General features: G+C 42.5%; 1 protein-coding gene across 22 annotated transcripts in view; it reads right to left on the bottom strand.

Moving 5' to 3' along the window:
• MGA (MAX dimerization protein MGA) overlaps positions 1-12098 on the bottom strand; it is a 174815-nt gene that overhangs the window by 93928 nt on the left and 68789 nt on the right. For 10 of the 22 annotated variants that reach the window (XM_049104410.1, XM_025473101.3, XM_049104417.1 and 7 more), the window contains exons 1-2: positions 9612-9769; positions 720-1850 (exon numbers count right to left, since the gene is read on the bottom strand). In XM_049104410.1, the coding sequence (XP_048960367.1) occupies positions 720-1807 (1088 nt within the window). In that variant the 5' untranslated portion in view covers positions 1808-1850; positions 9612-9769. Of the gene's footprint in view, positions 1-719; positions 1851-9261; positions 9771-12098 lie in introns of those variants that run through there. The other 12 variants (XM_049104424.1, XM_049104426.1, XM_049104422.1 and 9 more) reach the window with 3 other exon arrangements.

The following is a 12098-nucleotide window of genomic DNA, read 5'->3' as shown; positions in this document are numbered from 1 at the left end:
CCTGGGTGGCGCAGCGGTTTGGCGCCTGCCTTTGGCCCAGGGCGTGATCCTGGAGACCCGGGATGGAATCCCACATCGGGCTCCCGGTGCATGGAGCCTGCTTCTCCCTCTGCCTGTGTCTCTGCCTCTCTCTCTCTCTGTATCTGTCATAAATAAATAAAATATTAAAAAAAAATAGTAATAAAAACTCAAGTTCAAATAAAAAAAGACAACAGCATATTATGCTATTTTAACATGTAAGAACTTTTAGCTTATTTTTAGTCAACTTGTGGATATTAGCTGCCACAGGGTAGTAAATTCTTAAAGTTTACTTTGAATCCCTTCTGCGCCTCATTTGGGTAAGTTGTGTTTCAGTTATGATTTGGGAAGTCTTTTCTTTTCCCTTCCCCAATTAATCAAAGGTTCTATGTATATTGCCAAGTAATAGTCATGCATGATCAACACAATCATAAACCTATAAATTCTAAAACTCTAAATCTAAATGAACAAATGGTCTTAATTCTGAAAAACCATCTAAGTTGCCTAGAATTCTAAATCCTAAACCCAAAGGACATTGATTACAAAAAAATGAAGCGTCACTTCACAAAATGTGAAAGCACTTACGGTATATCTGATAGTAGCTTACATTTATCAATTTCTCAAGTCAGTAGTCAACAAAACCAATACATTAAATCCATAATCTTCCTTTTATCTCTAAGAACAGAAAACCTATTACCTACCTTTCAGAAACTTCTTGTTTCAATTGAGGAACTTCACCAAGAGCTGAATCGATATCCATGAAACCAAGAAAGTCCCGTTTCATACTAAGAGAAGGCTTCTCCAAACACTTGCCTGATGTTTCATGACCCCTCAATAAAGGATCTGAATCAGTTAGCTGTATCTCTGACCCCTCACCTTCTGTAAGACGGACCCGCTGACCAGGAGAACTAGGAACACTATTCCCTTCCTGGTCAGAGCTGTTCTTTTGCTTTCCATCTCTCTGGGGCTTACTATTCAGCCCATCATCTCGGAAGCCTTTAGCAAATGGATTGTAATCTATTTTCAGCTGGGTAATCTGAATGTTCTGATAAGCGGTTACTGCAAAGAATTCAGTCTGTGGAAAAGTAAAAGTGTGGACACCAGGGCCATTTAATTGTATCACTTCAGTAGCCTTTTCTGCAGGCACTAAATGAAGCCTTGGCAAGTACCGATGCATAGAGTGCAGGATGATATGCCCTTCTTGGTCCAGTGTATTATTGGTAAGTTTGAGTTTATAGAAAGATACTGGTTGATGCATCCAATAATGACCCGTGGAAGGAGATTCTGGATGAATAAAAACCCTCCCCAAAACATGGGGCTCAGCCTTCCCACTTGGTTCCCACCAGCGACCATTCCACTTATAACGATGGTTATCCACAGGAGATATATCCATGACAAGGATATACTTCATATTTGAATCTAAACCTGTTATCCAGTAACGACAGTATGGAAACATGCGTCTTCCCTGCTTGGTCAGAATCATCTCTGTGCTTCTATGATAGAATTCATTCCACATACTATTGTTATCCAGGGTGACAGTGATTCCTCCCACAGTACAATCAGCTGGAAGACAAATCTTCCCTTTAGATTTTCCTGGTGATGACACACTGCTAGCCAAAGCGCAGGCATCCCGATTAGTAACCAAAATTCCTTGATCAGTTTTGCCATTTCCTGGCTGTTTCAGGATGACAAAGAATGTAGGTGCTGCTCCTGCCACTGTTGCACCATCCTGATTAGCCAATATAATCTGCTGTTTCTCCTCCATGATTCTGGTAGGAAACTCAGTCATAAGAGAACTGTAGTCACCACATAGTCACAGTGGTCTTCCCAGCCTGAAAGAAAAAGAACAAAACCCCTTTAATCAAGTGAATGGGGCAGCCTGGGTGGCTCAGCGGCTAGTGCCACCTTTAGCCCAGGGCCTGATCCTGGAGACCCGGGATCGAGTTCCGCGTTGGGCTACCTGCATGGAGCCTGCTTCTCCCTCTGTGTCTCTGCCTCTGTCTCTCTCTGTGCCTCTCATGAATAAATAAGTAAAATCTTTATAAAAAAAAAAAATCAAGTGAATGTTTGTTCTGTTAAAAATACAAGGATGATTATGTTATTTCCAAACTATATCCCTCAACTCTTTGAAGACTTTGCTTCTACCGTTCTCTTGATCTCTGTAAGGATATTCACTCCAGAATATTTAATTACCTTTTTAAAACTCATTTTAGGGGCACCTGGGTAGTTCAGTTGGCTAAGCAGCCAACTCCTTATTTTGGTTCAAGTCATGAGTTCATGGTCAGGGGATACAGCCCTATGGCTGTATGCTGGATGTGGAGCCTGCTTGGGATTCTCTCCTTCTGCCCCTCCACCTGCATTCTCATAAATCAATCAATTTCATTTCCTTGAACAACTCAGGGGTTAGGACCATCTACCTCCCTTCGCTGCACACAAGTGAAAATCATGTGTAACTTCTGACTCCTCAAAAACTTAATTACTAATAGTCTACTGTTGATGGAAGGCTTACCATAATAAAAAACGTTGATTAATATATTTTGTATGCTGTAGGTTTTATATACTGTACTCTAAACAGTAGAGAAAAACTAGGTCACAAAAAAGAGAAAAGAAATTTATAGTATTGTACTGTATCAAAAAATGGATAAAGATAGGAAAAGCAAACAAAAAGTGTACACAATGTCAGAATAAGAGAAATGCAGATTAAAACCATTACAACACAATTTTTCCCCTATCACACCAGGAAAATCAAAACTGGTAGAAGTGTTGGAAAGGTTGTAAATCAAACAGCATTCTCATGTAACAAGATGGTGAGACTGTAAGATGAAAGAATCTCTATGACAGAGGGCACCATGAAAGTATCAAAATTACAAATGCCTATTCTCCTACAAAACATCAGTTCTTCTAAGACCTTATCTTAAACATGCACATGCACACACAGAGATACACCCATGATAAATGACACATACAAGATTCTTCCCTGTTATTTCCATGTAGAGCCGCAAAAGACTTTGGGGATGTGGAATAATCCATCAAGAAGGCTGCTTAAATAAATGGTGCTACATCCATAGAATGGAATACTCTGCAGCTAAGACAGAATGTACAAATTTTATGGACTCATTACTCTACAAGATACATTAAAGGGAAAATGTTCCAGAGAGTTGTAGATTATGCTACACTTCTTGATAAAGTTAAAAATCTAAAGCCAGAAAAAGAAAATACGTATTTGCCTGACATATATAGATTATTTATAGAGATAGGAAAGGAACTAGTAGTGTTGCTATATCAAGGGAAAACTGGGAGGATGGGAAAATACTTTCAAGTTTTATACCTTGTGAAAATACAACCTATTCAAAAAGGATTAAAACCAGTTAATTTTTAAGAGTTACAATGAAAACTCCCACATACACTGTATGATTTCATGTACATGAATGTCCAAAATAAGTAAATCTATGGAGACAGTAAGTAAATTAGTAGTTGCCAGGAGGAGAGAAGGATAACCTGGACAATTGCTAATGGGTATGGGATTTCTTTTGGGGGATGACAAATTATTTAGGAACTAAAAACCAGTGAAATGTACCCTTTAAAATAGCAAATTTTGGGGTGCACGGGTGGCTCAGTTGGTTGAATGTCTGCCTTTGGCTCAGGTCATGATCTCAGAGTCCTGGGATAGAGTCCCACATCAGGTTCCTTGCTAAGTGGGGAGCCTGCTTCTCCCTCTCCCTCTCCGCTCTGCTTGTGCATGCTCTCATGCGTGTTCTCTCTCTTCAATGGCAAATTTGGGGACGCCTGGGTGGCTCAGTGGTTGAGCGTCTGCCTTCAGCTTGGGGCATGATTCCAGAGTCCTGGGATCGAGTCCTGCATCAGGCTTCCAGAGGGAGCCTGCTTCTCCCTCTGCCTGTGTCTCTGCCTCTCTCTGTCTCACTCATGAATAAAATATTTTTTAATAGCAAATTTTATGTTATGTGATTTATATCTCAATTAAATTATAAAGAAATCTCAGGTTATTAAATTCAATTGATGTGCTCAATTACCTAAATATTCTACAAGATATAAAGTTATCATCCCCAATTAGCTTTTACACAAAAAAGAGACGCTACATCACTACTTCTGTGTAAGTGGGTCAGTAATTTTGATTAATCAAATCAGTCTTTTATTGGTACTTCTCATTTTAATTAAAAACTCTAATTTTATCTTTCATCAGAACCATTGGCAAGCAGTAAAATCATTTGATCTGAACTTTACCTCTTTTTAGAAAACTGACCACATGACCAAAAAAGCTCCAAAACCTAAAATATTCACAATTAGCCTGAGGATAATAGATATCTTAAAAGTCAAGACTTCAAAAAGGTTGGCTACTGTTTCCTATTATGACTAGACATAAAAATAGAAACCCACTTCCTTACACCAAAGCATTAATACCCAGGAAAGATGAAAAAAAAAAATCTCTTCTCTGATTTGGGATTTATTTCTAAGAAATAAGCTTTAGGGTGATTCTTTTCTAAAGAACTGCCTCAGGCTTACAGCAATTAGGCATATTGGTTTCCTAAAACAAACAAGTTTAGGCAACACCTATCAAAGATTGATAAAGCAAAATTTAAACAGACTTAGAAATCAAAATTAAGGTAATTGTAAAAATAGTAAAGCTTAGTTCACATAAACTATGTCTACAATGGCATATAACTTAAAATGCAAAATCCTGTACTTAGTTCATAAAGTTCAAAGTTTTCTCACAAACCACCATTTTGTAATTCTGTAAAAATACTCTTTTTAAGGAACACCTGAGTGGCTCAGTGATTGAGCATCTGCCTTTGGCTCAGGTTGTGATCCTGGGGTCCTGGGATCCAGTCCTGCATGAGGCTCCCCGCAGGGAGCTGCCTGCTCCCTCTGCCTGTGTCTCTACCTCTCTCTTTCATGAACAAATTAATAACATCTTTAAAATATATATATATTATTTTAAGTACATTTAAATGTAACTAAAGTGGCAAAGAACTACCTGAAAAACATTTTTATATATTCCAAACCTATGAATATATCAAAGGATTCAAAACTTCTTAAACAGGGGATCCCTGGGTGGCTCAGCGGTTTAGTGCCTGCCTTCGGCCCAGGGGGTGATCCTGGAGACCTGGGATCGAATCCCACCATCAGGTTCCCTGCATGGAGCCTGCTTCTCCCTCTGCCTGTGTCTCTGCCTCTCTTTCTCTATCTCTCATGAATACATATATAAAATCTTTAAAAAAAAAAAAAAAGAAAAGAAAAACTTCTTAAACATTATCTTCTATAATATTAAAATCTTGGTTTTCAGATCATTACAGTAAAACTAAGGCAAAAATGTTTTAACTGATGCTTTAAAGAGCACTCTTAGGGGAACCTGGGTGGCTCAGTCAGATAAGCGTCCAACTCTTGATTTCAGCTCAGATCATGATCTCAAGGTTTTGAGATGGAGCCCAACAGGCTCTACACTGCGCATAGATCCTAAGATTTTCTCTACCTCTCCTTCAAAAAAATGGGGGGGGGGGGGCATCCCAGGTGGCTCAGCGGTTTAGCGCCGCCTTCAGCCCAGGGCGTGATCCTGGAGACCCAGGATCAAGTCCCACATCAAGCTCCCGGCTTGGAGCCTGCTTCTCCCTCTGCCTGTGTCTCTGCCTCTCTCTTTCTCTCTCTCTCTGGGTCTCTCAGGAAAAAATAAAATCTTAAAAAAAAACGAAAACCTTAAACACTAAAGATTCAACCGACAGAAATCCCATTTCGTTTCATAAAACACATCATATAAATTTTATGCTAACTTCATTTGTACATATTTCAATATTTTTTTGCCTATACAAAAAAATTAAATGTAGAAAAGTCAGCCTGTTCTATTTGAACACTGTGCACAGATAACTAATATAACAAAGACAATGTAAAAATGTGTAGGAAGACAGGAAAAAGAACTTTCAGACTTATGATTTGTGTAAGATCTGTTTTTAAAAGATCCTCCAAACCATCCCGTGAGTTGATGAAAATGCATAAAACCAAAAACATAATTTATGACCAAAACAATCTATTTCTTCAGCCACATACTACTAGTAGTATAGGAACAAGAAATTAAGTTCTTCTTCTCTACCGATCTTTAAACACAGACTCTACTATAAGCATGCCTGCACTTCTGGAATCTGTATAGGATCTTACAGTAAGAAGATAGTCAATTCAGCATATACAGATACTTTAGACACACAAATAACACTCGACAGTCTAAGGCTTTAACCAAATGCAAAAATTAAATGTACTTTAGGAAGGGTTAGGTTACTCATAAAGAAATAAATCTATTCCCAGCAAGATTCTAAAAATACCTTGTATTTTGGCTCTCTAAAAGCTTTAAGGAAGACCACAGTTTTGGTATATTTACAGCTAATATTTTAAAATCTCGGTTCAGCTTTTCAATATCAAGCATTTACCTACACAATATAACTGTAATAATAAGCCAAGGAAGTTCAGTTCACTTGTGGATAGGAAATAACTAATATCGTGAAAAAGTCCCATCAGCAAGGCAGTGGACACAGAGAGGCTTTCAGAAAGAAAGCTGTTTCCAGATAAGTAATGTGGCAAGTGTCATAAATTGTTACAATTTCAGAGTCCCTATTCCAAATGTCTTTTCACCAATGATCTCTCTGGGAAATGTTTAACTACTAAAGCCATGACCCTCATACAACTTACAAAATACACCAGTTAATTTACTAGGTAGTTACCTAATTCAATGATTCATGTACTGCTCCCTGCCCCCTCTTTCACCTCTCCAAAAAAACACCCAATCAAAATTACACTACTTTAAAAACACACAATATTCAAATGCTGGTCAACCTATTCTGTTTCCGAAGTTGCTAAAAATAAGCATAACCTTTCACACAACAAATGCATTACTGTATGGCAGGCACCAAAATGTTTGTTTGTTCCTTAATATAATCACTCACTACAAAAAGAATAAAATAAACACTCACTACAAAAATGATTTAAGTTAAACTAAATTTCTGAAACAAACTGTAAGAGAATGGGTTCATCTGAATGTCGGTATTTACCAATATACAATGGACCCAGAAATTCGAAAAATCCTAAGAAAAACAGAATTTGTGGGCAGCCCTGGTGGCTCAGTGGTTTAGCGCCGCCTTCAGCCCAGGGTGTGATGCTGGGGACCCAGGATGGAGTCCCACGTAGGGCTCCCGGGATGGAGCTTGTTTCTCCGCCCCTCTCTCTGATGAATAAATAAATAAAATCAGAAAGAAAGAAAACAGAATTTGGATATAATCAGAAAACAGGACAGCGAATGATGACAAAAAAGAGTAAAACAGCAGGGATCCCTGGGTGGCGCAGCGGTTTGGTGCCTGCTTTTGGCCCAGGGCGCGATCCTGGAGACCCTGGATCGAGTCCCACGTCGGGCTCCCGGTGCATGGAGCCTGTTTCTCCCTCTGCCTGTGTCTCTGCCTCTCTCTCTCTCCCTCTCTCTGTGTGACTATCATAAATAAATAAAAATTTATAAAAAAAAAAAAGAGTAAAACAGCCAACTACCAATTCTTAATCACTAAGTTGATTTTAATAGTAAGTGAAACTTGCCATCTATTAGTAAGCACTTACTTCAGACCAGACAACATCGCCACAACCCTGAAAAATAAATCGCTAAGTACTACCTGAAATACATTAGGTTTTAAGGCACAGAACTGTATTTGCCTAGGACAGTATGCCCCCTCCCTTCTCTTCCCAGATACCACTAATTAATGCTAACTCCAGGAGCATTTTCTATTCCTAGGAATGGTCCCTTAACTACAATTTGGGGTAAGCAAGCTCCCAGGTCACCGCCATTGCATAAACAGAATTTGAAGAACTATTAGGGCAAAAGCGGACAGTAATCAAACAGCCACTCTACCCTAGAGTAAGTATGACAAAGTACCCAGGGCACTGAATTTCCTCAAGTCCTAAGCATGTGTTTTTTGTTTGGTGAACTCAACCCACTCTACCCACACAACTGCTGAAAACCTAACCATTCGGAAGCAAGAAGCACTAGCCTTGATCCGATACTCTTATAAATGAAAAAGCCTCCTGCTAGTCCTCGGGAAGAGCAGTCGCCGTCGACTATCAAGGGCCCAAAAATCATCGCTTTTTAACTGTAGAGGCCAGCTGGCCGACAACCACGTGAAAAAACGCCGCAAGGAAAGCTCTTCCGGAGAAGAGTCCCGACAGATCACGTGCGCCGCCGGAACCTGCCGAACACTCTGCGGGATCCAGTAGCCTTCTGTTACCGTGGAGACTACAGAACCAGCCACCCTGCCCTCTGGGGCCAGCCCCCTTCCCAGCAGCCGTCACGCCGCCTCCAGGCACTTTCCCTGCAGCCTAGCCGCGGCGTCGTGCCCAAAAAGAGGGAGAGCAAGCAGTATTTGCCAGGGATTATGCCGCAGAAACCCGAAAAACTTCACAACACCCACTAGCGGCGCGCGGGTGGGCTCGAGAGTTCTCTTGATCCACGTGTCTGTTCTGGCGACGCGAACCCTGAGAGTGGTCTTCTCAGAGAAAGCTGCACTTTTTTCACTCACGTTGTTCCGCCATCAGTCACCCCTCCTTTAAGACCTCCTTCACCCCTCCCTGTTTGCATCCGTCCCAGGAGGCATCCCCAGGGTTCCCAAAGCAAAGCAAAAATCTCCACAGCAAGACATTACCACTTTCCACTTTCAACCGGGTTTGAAATCATCTCCTAACTTCCCCATATTCTTCGCACAGAGATCCTTCAACTTTGGTTACTGAAGCTCGAATAGATTTAGCTATATCCCAGACCCACCTACCACTAAGGGCAGAGACCTACCTGACAATTTTACCGACGCGGGAAACCTCATAAACAGAACTAGCCAAAGGCTGCCCACAAAGAAAAAGAAAATAACACCTGCTCTTCCCACCTGTTTTCCCCGCCCTCGTTTCTGCACTTGGTAGCCACCGGTCCTTTGTTTACCAAGTTCCCACTCCTGTACGGCTCACTTCCTCGCCCTCCTCCTTTATTAAATTCGCGCGCGGTCCTGCCTCAACAACTTGCCCGGAAATTACATGCTAAAACAGAGGTTTACACAGGTGTCAAAACGCTACACACAAGCTCCTTAAAAAGCGACGTCAGCACCGTTTCCCTCAGAGTTTTGGAGCCCCGAAGACCTGAGCTCTAAAATGCAAAGCGCACAAGCAAAGCTCTCGACCTAAAGCCCCGCGCCGCGCCGAAAATCATCACGCGGATCGTACCATGCGGAGCGGCACCCCACGCACGCGAGGGCAGGGCCGCGCCAAGGGCGCTTCTCACCCCGCCCGCCTCGTGGCTTCTCTCTCGGGCGTCGATGTTCCCAGTTAGTTCGCTGCGCGACGCGGAAGTGAGGCCGGGGACGCGCGCGAGGTGACATGCGCAGCCTCCCTCAGGGGGCCACAGGCGTGCGCCAAAGGCAGCCCCGCGCAAGGCCCGGCCTGGCCGGGGCGTGCGAAGATCACACAGCGGAACGCTTCTCACGCTGTTCAAATCTACAAGCGCTTCAAACTCACAAAAAACTCCAATAGGGCCAGTCCTAAAGCGACGCCCTCCACCCAGGCCCGAGAGTTACCGTGCGGGGCGTGGCCGGCTTCACCCGGAGTCCTTCACATCCCGCTGGGGGCGGGTTATTCTGTTCGGTTCGCACACCGTGTGTCCGCTCCAGCTGAAGAGCCTGCGCGCGCACCGGACGTCCACGTCACCGCGCACGCGCTCCTACCCGCTCAGAGCCCGCTGCGCAAGCGCAAAAGGAGGCGCGAGCAGCACCTCCCTCGCCCCTCCCCCAACACCAGGAGGCCAAACGGCCCGGGAGCAGCGACAAGACCCTTGGGATCCGCCCCTGGAGCTGAAGCCGCTGCTTTTCCGGGTCCCAGAAACCGACAAAAGCCTAATGAAGCTTCCGGAATCAAAAAAGGCTAAGGAAGAAGAAGGCACCCGAATTCCCTCAGCCTCGCACACGAAGGCTTCGTGAAAACTGTGAAACCTTTGCCCGCGGGCTTTCTCAACTGTGCCCTCCACCGTTTCCCTCGGGCTTCTCGGCGGCCCCGCCCCTGCCGCACCCAGCCCCACCCACATCTAGCTCCACAGCCCCCAGGGCTTCACAAGCTCGTCAAATGAAGCCGTGGTCTTCCTCCCCAATGTGCTGAGGGTTTGAATAACGCCAGACCGTCGGGAAACCTTGAAGAAAAGACTTGGGAGAGATGGGTGGTCGAGTCTCCAATATCCATGATCGAAGAACACTAGGAAAGTAGGAAGGAGACCGAAAACTCCACTAAGTATGAAGGGAAGAAGAGTTGCCACTAACTTGCCTGATACAACGATGAAAGATGTCCTAATAAAACAGTAATCTATGGAAACGAGTTTTTTGCACGACAGAGTACTAAGATCTAATGCCTTGATCTTGTGTTTTCAATTTTTGTTCAAGATATGTTTAACCTGTGACGTGCAAAGAAAAAAATTACTGAATATCTATTATGTTTAACCTGTGAAATGCAAAGAAAAAAAATACTGAAAATTATGTCAGGCAGTCGCTGAACTAATAAGTTAACCAACAGTATTCCTCCCAAACATCAAAAATTATTCCTTCTTCCCTACCCCTTATCAGCTGCTCCTTCTTCTGACCTGCTAACACTCAAAGAGGGAGAGTTGTTTAAAGTTGAGAAAGAAAAAATAAAGTTGAGAAAGAACTGAGACAAAATAGAAGTCGGTAGATAGAGCAGAAATTGTGGTTCAGGTTTACAAACGATTCTTCCACTCTTAGAAAGTACTGAGAACATATTGCTAGGTGATCTAATACAAAACACTATGAAAAAGGAGAATGAGGGGGTTAGTTGAAAGAAAGGAGCAAAGAGAAGCTTATCCAACATAATTGATCAGAACTGGGCCGGAAGCATATTAGGAAGAAAAGTATTCTTTCTCTTCATTCTGCTGTTCCTCTGTCACAGCATGGGAAGAAACTGCTGGAATTAGTATGGACTGGAAAATGTGTAGGCTAAAGATTACAAACTTCTGAAGTTACTCTGAAACCCCCATGCAGCCATTGTCAACAAGAGCATCACAAGTGCAACTAATGAATAATGCCCAAGATTCTAGGCAAAACTGAAAAATACCAGTTTCTTTAACACCTTCCTCCTCTTCCCTGACCCCAAAAACCTCTTTTCCTTACTTGTCGAAATCTTCCACCTCTTCCAAGAATGCTTTCCTCTCTAGGGTCTAACGTTTCCTCATACAAAATTAAAGGCAGAAATGTGTTGACTTAGAATTAAACCATCTAAGATGTAAATGACTAATGACTGGTTAACAACCTGTATCTAATGGTAGCTGCATCCCAAAAGAGACAAGTTAACATACCTCTCATTGGAGAATCTCAGAGGATACCTTGAGGGGGACTCGGGGGAGTAGAGATTTTCTTTGCTACTCTTCCGCTAAGCCAAGCAAACATGAAATGCCAGATCCTTTAAAACTACCATCAGGGGCGCCTGTGCAGTGCAGTTGGTTAAGTGTGGGATTCTTGGTTTCCACTCAGGTCGTGAACTCAGGGTTATGAAGCCCCGCATCTGGACCTAACACTCAGCACAGAGTCTGCTTGAGATACTTACTCTGCCTCTATCCCTCCCCCCACTCACATATGCTCTTTCTCTTAAAAAAAAAAAAAAAATCTTTTAAAAATAAAAGGCATCCTTGTATAACACAAGTTTTAAAAATGCCCAGCTAACTGCTAAATCTAACACTCCTGTGTTTCACCTTGCTATTAGAATTCTCTCATTTCAAAGAGGCACCTGGGTAGCTCTGTCAGGCATCGGACTCCTGGTATGAGCTCAGGTAGTGAGTGATCTTACGGTCATGGGATCAAGCCAAATAGGGCTCTGCACTCAGCATGGAGCCTCCTAGAGATTAACACCTTCTCCCTCTTCTCCTCCTCCTGCTCATGCACACTCTCTAATAAAATCTTTTTTAAAATTTTCATTTCAGTTATAACCAACCCCTGTTCATCAGCCTAACACAAAAATATTTCCCTTGGTTGAGCTTTCAAAGATATTTTAATAAATATAGGGAGGTG

This window comes from Canis lupus, chromosome 30 (genome assembly GCF_003254725.2).
Source record: "Canis lupus dingo isolate Sandy chromosome 30, ASM325472v2, whole genome shotgun sequence".
Lineage (NCBI taxonomy): Eukaryota > Metazoa > Chordata > Mammalia > Carnivora > Canidae > Canis > Canis lupus.
The sequence above is the reverse complement of the archived record's forward strand: the minus strand, read 5'-3'. Positions and strand labels throughout refer to the sequence as shown.